The sequence below is a fragment of the Chenopodium quinoa genome, unplaced genomic scaffold, assembly GCF_001683475.1.
Source record: "Chenopodium quinoa cultivar QQ74 unplaced genomic scaffold, ASM168347v1, whole genome shotgun sequence".
Lineage (NCBI taxonomy): Eukaryota > Viridiplantae > Streptophyta > Magnoliopsida > Caryophyllales > Amaranthaceae > Chenopodium > Chenopodium quinoa.
The window spans coordinates 3,993,387-4,008,075 of record NW_018744239.1 but is presented as its reverse complement, the minus strand read 5'-3'; the positions used below and the strand labels follow the sequence as shown (position 1 = coordinate 4,008,075).

General features: G+C 34.6%; 1 protein-coding gene across 3 annotated transcripts; it reads left to right on the top strand.

Annotated features, from left to right (window-relative positions):
• The first annotated feature begins 962 nt into the window (after positions 1–962).
• Positions 963–5,405, top strand: LOC110694216 (putative lipid phosphate phosphatase 3, chloroplastic). 3 transcript variants are annotated; one of them, XM_021871399.1, is made up of 9 exons: positions 1,289–2,441; positions 2,528–2,755; positions 2,878–2,965; positions 3,063–3,172; positions 3,303–3,393; positions 3,584–3,772; positions 3,882–3,941; positions 4,117–4,284; positions 4,448–5,405. In XM_021871399.1, the coding sequence occupies exons 1-8, from the start codon at positions 2,430–2,432 to the stop codon at positions 4,239–4,241; spliced, it is 903 nt and encodes a 300-aa protein (XP_021727091.1). In that variant the 5' UTR covers positions 1,289–2,429; the 3' UTR covers positions 4,242–4,284; positions 4,448–5,405. The 3 variants fall into 3 exon arrangements, with proteins under 3 accessions (XP_021727092.1, XP_021727091.1, XP_021727090.1); XM_021871400.1 differs by lacking the exons at positions 1,289–2,441; positions 4,448–5,405 and adding an exon at positions 963–1,158 and having other exon boundaries at positions 4,117–4,426; XM_021871398.1 differs by lacking the exon at positions 4,448–5,405 and having other exon boundaries at positions 1,290–2,441; positions 4,117–4,426.
• The last annotated feature ends 9,284 nt before the right edge of the window (positions 5,406–14,689 follow it).

Here is a 14,689-nt window from a genome sequence, read left to right as displayed (position 1 = left end):
GTGGAGTCTGACATTTTGAGTAATCCTAGTGAGGTCGCTGCCCCTAAACTCATGAAGAAATTGGTAGATATATATTTCACAAAGGTTACCGATTCTATAGAATCCACCTTCTCTTTATCTCCTCGTCAATCTGCATTGTGGAAATCGTAGCAGGGAGATCACACCTCTACTGGACTTCGGGCGATTCCTATTTTGAGGTTGGGTCAGACGATGAACGCAAAGACTTACCGATGTGTGTTGTGCTACCGCTTGGGTGTTCCATTGTTCTCTGTCTCGACGTCGTGCTCTGCTTGTTCAAGGGTTTTTACTAGGGATTTTTTCGGTGATCACACGATGTCGTGTGCTGGTATAGTCAGTATTAAACATCGGCATAATGTTGTGCGGGATACCCTTGTTGATGTTTGTTATCGATCTGGGATTTCAGCTAGAAAAGAAGGTTTACATTGGGTTGTCTGGAGGGAACAACGGGGCCCTCAGACCTGCAGATGTGTTACTTTATTCTTGGGATCGTGGTCACGATGTCTGTGTTGACTTGACAGGGTCTTCTCCTTTGGCTCGGTCTAGGTTATCTGACTTTGTTCTTGGACGGGTTGTGGCTGATGCAACTCATCGGAAGCGGGTCAAGTACAAATCCAGTTGTCGAATAATTGGATATGGCTTCCTTCCTTTCTCTTTCTCTATACTTGGGGAATTAGAGAAGGAGGTGGTTGCATTGTTGAAGCGGATCCAGAAGTTCTCGAAGACTCAAGACATTGGGGGAGGCACGTGATACTGCTCATATCTTCACTGGAACAAGATTTGCTATAATTAGAGGAGTGGGGGTCCAAATTGTTTTTCGGCTTCCCACTAATTTTTTGTATGTTGTATGACTTTGTCTTTTTTGAGGAAAAAAATAAATAAATAAATAATAATAATAATAATAGAATGTCACAACAATTTGACCGTTGTCTATTCAACATTATAATTTTCAACCCAAAATCGATGAAATACACGGAGCAGTTCGCAAATAACAACATTAGAGAAATCCAAGGCCAGAGTCATACGCGCTATTTCTGTCACCATTTTCATCCTTCCTCTCTCTTTTTCTCTCTCCTTTTTCCACACAATTAACTAACTCTATTCTATCCTCCACCATCACTCATCATCTACATTTATCAGGTTTTTCTTCTTCATTATATATATATTTTTTTTGCATTATATTCATCATTATTTCTTAATTTCGACGGTAAACCAAACTTAGAAATCTGTTATTCATACAAGTCAATGATTCTATATTATTGGATTTTTTTTTTTTTTTTTTTATCAATCTAGTGGACTTTAATGATAGATTTTAGTTTTTTTCTGTTCCTGATTTAGTTGTCGCGTTACTATTTCAAATTAGATTGCAAATGTGACTATTAATTTGGATAGGAGTAAATCAATGTTGAAGACCCACAAAAAATGAGGGACTTTTGGTATGATGATTGACAAATTAAAAGTTTGACATTTTTTTTATTTGTTAATGTATGAAAGTATACTGTACTTTTTAAACTTTGGTACAGTTTTATGTGATGACATATTGACATCTAGACCTGATTTTTTGGGGGGCTTTTTCGGTTTGTCATTTTGCTGGCTTGTTTTGATGTTCATTGGGTATTGCTTACCTTTTTGTTCAAAATTTCTGCTCTTATTATCGGATATTGCTTACAAGTGTCCGTTTATTACTCCATCCGTCCCACTTAGATTTTTCGTCTACCAAACATGAATGTCCTATTGAGCAAATTAAGAGTGGACCAATTTTAATGGGGCGGAGGGAGTACATAGTAATTGAGAGATGGTAGAGATGACTTCAATCGAGCATTGGAGAGGAATACACTCTCTTGGGTATGTTTAGAGATTATAATTAACTCCTCACCTGTCATTGATTGGTTGCCTTAAACTTCGAGGGGATCGTAAATTATAGAATGTTCAAATTGTGTTGGTAATGTGAAATGTAGCTATCATATGTTTCTTTGCTTTATGGTAATGTCACGGAAAGAATTTATGCTTGACTTAGAAGTTTTTAGGAATGTAGTTTCTAAACAGAAAGTTTTAATTTTTCTTATATGGCTTAGTTTGGTGCATCATGTTGCATCAATTAAGGGTGATAAGTATTAAATTTTGCTACATTTATCAATTATGTGCAGAACGGTGATCAATATTATTATAGTCATTAGTATAATTAAAGGTAATCACATTTTCAGGGAAAAGTTAAAGGTACTAACTTGCAAAATGTGTAATGTAAAAGCTACTTTAAGTTGTAATTGCTCTATGATAGATCTGTGAGGTACATAAATCATTGAAAACATGTAAGTTCTTCATTGAAAGGTGATTAATTATGCTGTAGCAAAGCTTTAGTGCTTGAAATTCTGTTAGTGGTTCGTTGATGCTACTTTCTAACAGAAATTGGAATGTCAAATCAGGTTAAAAATTCATGTATGCTTATCTGACTAAGAAGGTGAATTCTGTCAGCCATTGTGAGTTGTAACATGGCTATTGTATTGTTCAGGAGGGGAGAATGACAATTGGTGATCAGGTTCGAGCATACTCGATTAAATCTCATGGTGCCACAATAGCAAGAACACACCTCCATGATTGGTTAATACTGATACTTTTGGTGGTCATTGAAATCATTTTGAATGTCATAAGTCCATTTTATCGCTTTGTTGGAAAGGATATGATGACAGATCTTAAGTATCCTTTGAAATCAAATACAGTTCCAGTATGGGCAGTTCCTGTAAGTCTCTATATAATTGTTATAAACTCTGTTATATATTGCTATCTTGCATCATGTTAGCAAAGGAACATGCAACAAAACCATAAGGGTTGTTCAGGTATAATATTGCATGTATTTGGCAGATTTATGCGGTTTTGCTGCCTATAATTATTTTCAATATCCGCTACTTTAGGAGAAGAGATGTCCATGATTTACATCATGCGGTTCTAGGTATAGTCCTGATATCTTATACTCCTTTCTATTTTCTTGTTAAAGAAAATTCAAGTTCTATGGAGGCTCAACTTACAATTTCTCCTACAATATGCAGGCCTGTTGTATTCAGTGCTCATTACCGGCGTCATTACAGATGCTATTAAAGATGGAGTTGGCCGACCTAGACCTGACTTCTATTGGCGCTGCTTTCCTGATGGCCAGGATGTATGAAACTTTATCCTTTTATTTTCTGTGTAACCTCACAAATCATTGTGAAATTCTGAAAAAAATAAGTCTCAGTTGTGCAATTGAACTCTGATTTGCATTGTGCTGCCCATTTCCTGATTTCCTGCAGTTATATGATCCCTTGGGTGATGTAATATGCAATGGCGATCCTGCTGTGATAAAGGAGGGGCACAAGAGTTTTCCCAGTGGTCATACCTCATGTAAGAAACTCCGATCCCTGAGTTACTACTCTATATTCAAATCTTGTACTTGATTAAAAATGATACCATTATTTGTCAATTACTTTCGTAACCTGGCTGATATTGCTACAACAAATTTTTATCTTAATTTTTGGTTTGTTTTGTTATGCCTTTCTGTATCTTACAAGGTATTTGTTGGAATTCAATACAGGGTCTTTTGCAGGACTTGGATTTTTATCGTTTTATTTGTCAGCGAAAATCCAAGTATTTGATCAAAAGGGGCATGCAGGCAAATTATGTGTTGTGTTCCTCCCTCTCCTTATGGCAGCCCTTGTAGGTGTATCTCGAGTTGATGATTACTGGCACCATTGGCAAGATGTCTTTGCAGGAGGTTTACTAGGTTCGTTATCGTTAGAGTTATATTGAAAGTAGAATCTTTGAGGGCGCATGTGACATATTACATCTTTGTGTTCTATCAACATAATGTCAATTTTCTACCTTCTTTGCAGGCCTTTTCATTTCTTTCGTTTGCTATCTCCAATTCTTCCCTCCACCACATAGCACCAAGGGTAACGTCACTTTTGAATCCTCTGGCTGACTTGCTATGCATCCTATTGAAATATTCTCTATAAACTTAATCGTCACCACTTACGACATCAGTAGCATTACACTTTCTGTTTACTATAATTTAGTTGTGATAAAACTTTTGAGCTGACTCAGTCTCTGTGGATTTGTTGACACCAGGTTGGGGACCTTACTCATATTTTAGAGCAGTTGAAGAAGAGAGTCAAGCAGGCAGTTCTACTACAAACGGAATGAATCTGGCATTGGTACATCAACGACAGGATCACGAAATCACTATTGGATGATATTTTTTCTTTTTTGCTGTCAAATGATCTATACCTGTTACTTGTAAATTCTCCCTCCTATATTCTTTGTAATCTTTCATTAATTGCATTGATATTCTTGACATTTGTAGAATGTTAGAACTTCTTTAAGGGTGATATGTGGATATCATTTGACCGTAGAAATTCATTTTCTACATACTACTGAATACTGGTTTGCCTTCTTGCAGTACCCTCGATCCAGACTCTGGAATTTTTTTTTTGGGTGTTTAGAGAGCCACAAAGACAGGTGATGAGAAATTGAGAATCGATCCCAACATCTCTTGGAATCGAGAGGGAAGCTCTAACCACTTGAGCTTTCCCTCACTCTCATTCTGACTCTGGAATTAGGTGTTGCAATTGTCATAAATAAGAATATGAAACGAGTTTTATATAAGGATAAAAAAAAAAAAAAAAAAAAAAAAAAGAGAGAGAGAGAGATTGTTGAACCATTTGTTGAACCATTTCTATCTTTTTGTATCGTCATATCGCTTGATTTAAGCATTGCTATATTGAAAATCTTAATTAAAAAAAAAAAAAAAAAACATGTTGGAGTTATTCCTTTATCATTGCTAAAAGATCCGAGTTTAGTTTGCTTCAATATAACTTGAGAAATTATTGTCCCAGATAGACAAAATAAGAAGCCTTTACTCACTTTATATATCTTAACCTTGGTCAATCAAAAACTGACTTGGACACTGTTAATTAATGTCACAACTCAATTTAGATGATTTAATTAGTGCTATTATTTAAATTTACTACTGTACTACATTATGAAATGTGGCAATTTTTTTGGAATTCAAGCTTCACTTTAATCACTTATCTTATGTTCTTTGTATCTATTTTTTTGGAACTCAAGCTTCACTCTAATCACTTATCTTATGTTCTTTGTATCTATTGACTATTAAGATAAATTTTAAGAATTCAATTTTTTTTTTTTTTTTTTTTTTGGAACCTTATAAGAAAATCTTATTTGATTAGAGTACTACTAGATTATACTTTTTTTCTTTTTTTTTTTTTTTTGAACAAGAGTACTGGATTATATGAAAAAAGTAAATTAAATTTTGTAAAAAATTTCAAGAATAATATATTTTCATCACCTGATTAGATTTGTAAAAAGTATACTTCAATTTAAAACATAATTCACATTTGGTCCCACTCGGGTGTGTTTTATTCACCTGATTATCACTTATTTAAACTTATTTTATTTGAACTTATTATACCTTATTAAAAATTATTTTAGTTTTAGTTTGTAGTTGGATAACTCTTATCAGAGCTTATTTTATCCTTTACTGAATGTAACTTATTACACCTAAAATAAGTGAAAATAAGGTAAATAGAACATGTCCTTATATTTTAAATTATATATTCTCTTCTCATGGTCTCTACTTTTTATTCCTCTCGTATCTTATGTTTTTAAATAAACTATTTAACTAATCATCACTTTTTCATACTTTCTCCGTTTCTTAATATTTGCATTAATTGACTATAGACGTTTGTCAATACACTACTTTGATCATTAAAATGCCAATTATAAAGATTAAAAAAAATTTACTTTGAAAATATATATTGAGATTAAAGTACTCAACCCCATTTAAAATAATAAAATTTATTAATATACATTAATGGTAAAAATATGGTCAATGTTAGTATGAGTATAAAAATAATGTAAAGAGTCAATTGATACAATAGATATTAGGGGAGAGCATGGGACGGGTACCCGTTCCGATAACGTTATTGGTTCGGGTACCCGATAACCGTTAAGGCTAAAACCGATTCCCGAAACCGTTCCGATAAGGTTTGGGTATCCGTAAATTCGGATACCCGAAAATACGGGTACCCGAACCAAATATCCGAACCGAACCAATAAGCTGATTTTTTTTTTGGGTCTTTTTATTTATTTAAAACCTGCTTTGCAATTCGTTTTTAGATGCTTTTTAGTTTTTACTAGTTTTTTTTTTACTTCCTATTTTTTGAACTATAACAATTGAACTTAAATACACAAATAACAAAAATAATTACAACTATCGCTGTCTTCCGCTTTGGCAACCTACCAGTCCCTGTCCTTGAGGCTGCTGCATCCTCACCTCTCCTACTTGGCTGCCTGAACTCCTCCTTGTACCCACCTGCTTAATAATATTTTTGTCCAAACTTCCACCTGTTTTTCTAGTATTAATTATTGTTATTAGTACTATGATTTTTTTTGTAACAAATAACAGCCTAATAGGCTTATATTTAAACCTGAATACACATATAACACAGCACTCAACCCGATTACAAATGAACAAATACTTGATACAAACATATTGTTTCTTTAAAAAAAAAAAAAGTCCATAGTTAACAATAATAAACCAATACATAACAAAAAAAAAGTCCATAGTTTATAGTTTTAAAACAAAAACAGTCCATAGTAATCATATTTCATAAAATACTCCAAGCCTTCGATGACTTCCGGCCTTCAATACAATCACCACCAACCTTCATGATTATAAGTTGCTGCCTCTAATCAATTAATCATCATCAACAAAGAGAGAGTGTTCCTCACCAAGAGGTAACATTTCTTCAAAAAAAAAAATTAAAAAAAAAAAGTTAATGAATAATTAACAAGATAATGAGATTAAAAAAAAAGAGAAAATATTTAAATGTTACCTGATTCAATTTTTTCCATATCTTCAAGTCTCTCCTCAGGTATAAGAGGACCTTGAGATGTACGTAACCAATCTTGTGCACAAATCAAGGTTTCAACCATCTTAGTTGAGAGTGAGCTGCGAAATGAATCAAGCACTCGACCACCGGTGCTAAAAGCTGATTCGGAAGCGACTGTTGATACGGGAATGGCAAGTACATCTCTAGCCATGAGAGCTATTGTTGGATACCTTTCACCATATTTTTTCCACCACCCCAAACAATCAAAGCTTTTTCCGGCGGGATTAACTTCTCTATCATCTTCTAAATATTTGGCCAACTCATTTTTCCCTTGTACTCCAGCACATGAACCCACCTGCCTTTCAAACTCTAATTCCGCAACATCTACATCAGAATCCATATCTTCTTTGGACTTATTTGGAGGGTTTTCAGAAATATAAAGTTCATACATGTCATTCAGAGTTTGCATCACTTTATCACACAAGTACTTAGCTTTTTCAGAATCATATTGTTGATTAATTGCCCATTTAGTATATCCCATTTTCCGCCTAGGATCAAGAATGACAGCAATATACAACAAGAGATTCACATTATCAACATTTTCCCAATACTTGTCATGCTTTTTCTTCATTCCACTAGCCATTAAACTCACCCCCGCATCATTACTCAACATTTTTTTCTTGATTAACACACTAATCCCAACAAGTTCTTGTAAATTCACATTAGAGGTGATATACAACGAGCCGGAAACTCGTAGAGTAGCATCATAGAATATTTTAAGTAAAGGAAGAAAAGAGGCAACACAATCCCAATCACTAGGTTCAGGCACCCCGCCTGTCTTAAGTAACTCATACCTAAATTTACCACCATCTGAACATTCAAGCAAATCAAAAGCCCTACGATATGCCAAAGCACCTTCCAGCATTAAAAAAGTGGAATTCCACCTAGTATCCACATCTAAACAAAGAAAACGTTTTGACTCCAACTTTTCTTGTTTAACACAACTCATGAACTTTTGCAATCTAGCACCCGATGATCTTACATACCTAACAGCACAACGAATTCTTTTTATTGACACATCACTTTCTTTCAATCCTTCTTTAACGGTTAAACTTAATATGTGAGCACAACATCTCATGTGTAAAAACCGACCACCCAAAACTAATGTCTTCCAACTTTCAAACCTTCTTTTCAAATATTGAATGCCAACATCATTTGAACTTGCATTATCTACAGTGACATTCATTACTCTAGAAATACCCCATTCAAGTAGACACTTTTGGACAGATTTACCAATTGTTTCACCAGAATGACCAGCAATTATACAAAAGTTAATTATTTTTTTATGCAATTTCCAATTTTGGTCAATAAAGTGAGCAGTTAAACACATGTAATTCATATTTTGGCAAGAAGTCCAAGTATCAGTGGTGAGACTTATACGTGAAGTGCACTTACTAAAAAAACTTTTCAAACTATTTTTCTCATCCAAATAAATACTAAAACAATCTCTAGTCACTGTCCATCGAGAAGGAATAATGAAAAAGGGTTGCGTTACCTTCATAAAGTTGCGAAAACCTTCATGCTCCACCATTCTAAAAGACATTTCATCCATGATCACCATCTTTGCCAGAGCTCTCCTACTATCTTCTTGATTGAATTTCCACAGCTCAAGTCTACCTTTTTTTTATCCACGAGATTCCCATCAAGAGTTTGTTGACTAAGGGACAATAGTTGCTGATTTTGATCAATGTTTGGGGGGTATTCCTTACACCGCTTTATGTGGTTCTTCATGCCGGAGGTACCTTGAAGTGATGCACAACTAATGAATGTATGACAATAGATACATTCAGCCTTGTTTTCTCCATCCTTCTTTATAAAATGCTCCCAATGAGGAAAGCGCCTTTTTCTAGATTTTTTTGAAGTTTCACTTAAGGGGGCAGCAGCATCAGCAGGTTCAGAAGGTTGGTTTGATTGATTTTGCTGGTCAAAGGGGTCATTATTTTCCGTCATTGGACAAGGGTCATACTCCCAAGGCTCGGGAGGAGGACTTGGAATTGGAGGAGCTTGACTTGTAGTCGATGAGTCTTCCATATCCCCACTACTTCCAGATTCCATACACTCCTACAAATGAAAAAAAAAACAAATAAGTTCAATCATGTATACACAAATAACAAGAATGAGTCATAGCTATATGAGGGTTGAAAGGGTGAACATCTAGGACATATGTCTATTAGAAACAAACAGGACAAAAACTTTTCCACGTCACACAAATACACAATCATAAAATCTCAGACAAGCAAGTGAAATAAAAAAAAAAACTATTGGTACAACTACACCATATAATCACTCTGTGAGCCTTGCAGTACCTTAGGCAAGTATTACTGAAAATGAGTCCAAAAGATGATGTACACAGCCACACAAGTTACTGTTAAACCAAATTCCAGCTGACGAATATTACTCAATTCTGTTAAACCATACATTGACAGATTAACCTGAGTAGAAGCAACTAGATAAATCATATTGGACTACATGATTATCATATTGGACTACAATAAATCTTAAAACGTTTTCTTAAAATGCTTGTAATTAACTCATGTTACAATAAATCATATTGGACTACATGATTATCATGTACAACTCTATAGATGCTCAACACACAGGAAGCCATCACACAACACTATAGATGCTCAACAACATTAGTACACAACAACTATAGATGCTTAGCAACATCACTCTGAATCCTTGTTTTTTCTCAACAACCTTATTTCCACATCAAAAACAGAAATCTCACCTTACTCACTCATCTAAATCTAACAGACACAACTTGACAAAAAATAATAAAAAAAAACCTCAATTCTGAAAACCATAATAAGTACCATTCCTCCCAAAAAAAAACAAAAAAAAAAAAATAATAGTACCACAATAAAAAATCAGGAAAAAAAACAATTACAAATCCGAAAAAACCACAGATAGTCAGATACTATAAAATGTAAATTACCTCAACAGTGAAAGCTCAAAAGTCGCTTCAATGGAGAGCCGAAGTACGCTTCAATGGAGGAGATGAAGGAGTGAAAGCTCAGAGCCGCTTCAATGTAGGAGATGAAGGAGTGAAAGCTCAGAGCCGCTTCAATGGAGAAGTCGAAGTACGCTTCAATGGAGGAGATGAAGGAGTATAGGCGTATAGCTCAGAAGCCGCTTCAATGGAGAAGTCGAAGTACGCAGAGCCCTAAATTGAATCTGCGATCTGTGAAATTAAAACAAGAGTTTAAATTTAATTGAATTTAATCAATTCATTGCAAATAATTAGATCTGGCAAAGGGATAATTAGTTAATTACCTGAGGACATTAGGAGATGAAGGAGTGAAAGCTCAGAGTCGCTTCAATGGAGGAGATGAAGGAGTGAAAGCTCAGAGCCGCTTCAATGGAGGAGATGAAGGAGTGAAAGCTCAGAGCCGCTTCAATGGAGGAGATGAAGGAGTGAATGGAGAATGGAGAATGGAGATTAGAGAACCAGAGGCAGAGACATTAGAGAAGAGGAGGAGAGAGAGGGGGATGGAGGCTGAGTGAAGTGAATGACTGAGAAATGAGAAAAGAACGAAGTTTAGGGTTTTCACTTTTTTGTTCTTTATTTTCTGTTTCTTTTTTTCTAAAAAAAACTGACATTTTTCATTTGAGATTTCGAAAAAAAATATTTTCGGGACATTCGGGCACCCGAAACAGTGTTAACGGGTACCCGTTACCCGAACCGTTAAATTCTTATCGGTTCGGTTACCCGACCCGTTTTCTTTAAACGGTTCGGGTACACAATTTTTCGGTTCGGTTACAGTTCGGTTTTTCGGGTTTTCGGTTTTTCGGATAGTTTTGCACAGCCCTAATAGATATGGAGAAAGTAATATTTTAGTTTCCTGCAAACTCCACTACTATAATACCCGTAATTCTAATTTCTAACCATACTCCGTATAGTTTTTCTAAAACTTAACACGTAAGTTAATGTGTAAATTTTGGGGTAGAAGGAGTTTTTAACTGGCGTTGAATAGTTTGATAATACATTCAAGGATAGCTACTAGAAATTGGGTGGTGAAATTCTTTTTTGTTTTTTCAATGCATTGCATGATCTGTGCACCCGGGTGCACCATGCACATGGTGCACCTGGTTAAATAAAAAAAAAGGCGGAAAGAACATTTAGCTGTTTGAAAAAGAACATGTAGATTTTTGAAAAAGAACATGCTTTATTAAAGAACATAAAGACATTACAAAAAAACGTGATAAAAACTTTATTAAAATTTTATGAAAAATTACACATTAACGGAAAAAAAAACTATACCAAAGATATCATTTCCCCAAAGTTGTTTTTTCTCTCTCCAAAAATTAACTTTCCATAATATTTAAGTTTTCTCTCTCTAAAATATTTTTAACTAAGAAAAAATGAAGATTTCATTTTCAAATTAAATTTTAAAATTCAAAATAACATACATATGTTAAAAGAGCATAAAATATAATGCAAATAACATATAATTCATACCCGAAGAACACACTGATCAAACTCAAAGAACATACGACAATAAAAAATAATGATATATGATAATTCAAAAAAGAATTTGTATTATTGAAACCCAAAAATGTTTTAAAAATGTTTTTAAAATGGAAAATGTCCATTAAGGATAATAATTTAAAACTAAAAGCAGTTTAAAGGGAATAATTCCCCATAATTTCGCCCAGATTTTTTTTTAGTATTTTCCACTAATTTTTTTTTTAATTTTTCACTAATTTAATGCTAATTAGTTATGCCACATCACCAGGTGCACTATGAGCATGGTGCACCCTGGTGTATTATACAATTTTCATTGTTTTTTGACGGGGATATTCCCTTTTTTTTTCTTAATCTTGGATTGTTTAGCTCCACTAAAATTAGATGAGATTTTGTCCTACATTCTCACACATTTGACATCACCTGATGTTGTGAAGATGACAACATTATCAGAAAATAAAAGTTGGAAAAAATTTGGTTAGTGTCACCAAATCTTGATCTGGAGTTTTGTTTTATGTCAAAGCAAAAGGATTTCGTCATGAAAATGAGTTGCAAACTATATAAGCTATACACTACGCAAAATCATAATCATACATAAGGTGACGAGAGTAAGACAGTCAATTCAGACATTTCATCGTTTTGCATTCGGTTTGCTTTATACTACCCATGTACTTAACTCTTCTACATATTTTTTTCTTCGGAAAACAAGGCCGAAAAGGCACCTAGCTTTTAATTCATATGGAATTCAAAACTCAAAATCGGAACAATACAACAGGGAAAATTCAAATGCCAAATACAATTACTAGTTCCCCATGGTAAGCACAGAGCTAACTCATGGGCAACTTTATTACACTCCCTACGAACATATTTCACAACACATACTCTTAAGAGCTACTAGCTTAGTAAACTATTAAACCATTGGAGATGAGCATGCTCTTATTAGCTTCACACCATTGAAGACTATACACAACATTAGTAACAACTTCAGTTATATTTAGATAATTACAAATTAATTAAGATATAAAAAAAAAATCAGTTACATATATAACACCCCAAGTCAATGGTCAACGAACATACCTTGGAGGCAAGAAAAACAAAAGTGGCTTCAATTCTTTAAGAATAAATTTTTTTTTTAAAATAACCTTAAAATATACTTCGTATATATACTCCATCTGTCTCCATTTTTTTTGCCCCATTGCAAATAACTGAGTCAAACTTCAAAAACTTTATTTGACCATAAATTTTCCCTAATCAATAATAGATAATATAGTCATGTGGAGTCTTGTTAGTTTCGTCTCATTGTATATTTTATACATTACAATCAAGTTTTTATAATTTTTACTCGTATGAAAATGGATTTATATATGTTTTACAACGCGTCTTAAAGACTGCAAAAAGTCAAATGTGATAAAAAAAATAGGGACAAAGGAGACGAGAAGTATATTTGTAGAGCATAATGAACATCACCAATGAGCATTGCGCAACATAGGAGAGAGCATGTTGAGTAACAAGCAAGTTAACAACTACGCCGTTCAGGAATAATTTTTTTTTTTTAATAACTTCAATAATAAATTAGTAAATTACTCACTATTTAATCAAGAATCTTGCTAAAAAGTGTCCCGGGACGTTAAATAAGGCATTAATATATTACATTAAATAGTATTAAATTTGAAATGCATGATAAAATAACGTGTCAATTTTTTTTTGGTTCATATGAGCCACTTAGGGCGGGGATGAGAATCGATCCCAGGATCACCTGGAACCGAGGGGAAAGCTCTTACCATATGAGCTATCCCTCACTCTCAAATCATGTGTCAATTGGTGTGATTAATAATTAAATTACTATAATATTTTCACATTTAGTTCTCTTATTTAATATCCCGTAAGCGCTCGATCATCCATCATATTGTTCATATAACAACATTTGAAAATTTCAGGTTGCCGTATTCTGTTCTCTATTATCGACGGTCACTAGCAAAGTAGCAATACACAATCATAAGGTTTGGTTCTTCTTCTATATTTCTCAAATTTCTTTTCTGGTATTTTGATCATAATTTCGCTTTTTTTTAATAAATAATTTTATATTGTTTATACTTTAAATTTATCAAGTAGACTTGTAAAATTAGATTTCTATTAATCCTCTGTGTATGATCAGTTAATTGTTTGAAATTAGATTATTGACATGACTATTTGCTCGACTAGAAAGAGTCAATCTTTTTGTAGACCAAACAAATGATGTGACGTGGCCATGGAAGTATATGAATTTTATTTTGATAGGTTTTACGGTTGATTTTTATTTTAGTTTTTTACAAGTTGTTGATGCAATTAATCAAAGTGGAAGACATGTTTGGGTAATTTTTTTTTTTCTCTTTTTTAGTTTTAATGATGATAACGTGACTATATAGTTATACGATTGAGAACAAAAAAGCCAACTCAGCTTGCCACGTCATAGGATCAGCAACCCACCCAATTATTTTTTGAGTATGAAAAAAAAATGAAAAGAAGAAAGTTTTGACCTTTTTTCCAAGAGTAAGGAAAATAATTGGAAGGAGTGGCGTCCTTCGAATAACTTTGTTATTCCGATAGAGGGTTTAGAATCAATTACGAAGTTAATTATTTTGTGAAGTCAAGTGATCGGAAAGTTGGGTTAGAGGCCATCTCCGATCAGTGAGATTAATTTATATTAATCTCACAACTTTCCTGTAACTGAACCCAACGGGTCACACCTAAGCGTGCAACCGAACTAAGGCGACGAATTAAGCCAAAGGTCTTAATACGTCAAACAAGAGGATACGTACTCCAATGTCGGATTCCGAGCTTAGAGCGTCAAAGCCGAACGTCGAAACGTCAAGTCGATTTCGGGAACCGACGAGACGTGCAAATAATTTAAACAACAATAAATAAGTCAAAGCATATAGTCCTAGCCTCGCATCGGCCTAGCCGTGCGAGGGCTAGGCTAGCTTGATGCTGTCGCAAGCCTAGCACTAGCCGCAAGCCTAGCAAGCCACATATGTGGGCTGGCTGGGGCCTGTTGGCCGAGTGCGTGGCGCGCAAGCATCGCAAGCAAAGGCGCAGCAGCTAGCCTTGCTAGCCATGCCTTGCTTGCGTATGCTGCGGCTAGCAAGTAGTAGCAGCCCGAGCTTGCGATTGTAGCAGGAGCACCCAGCAGCAGCGGCCCGCAAGTGTGCGAGGCCTACTGTGCTACGATGGGCCGCGCAAGACCAGCCCAGCTGAGAGCACAAGACAGCCCGTAAAAGCC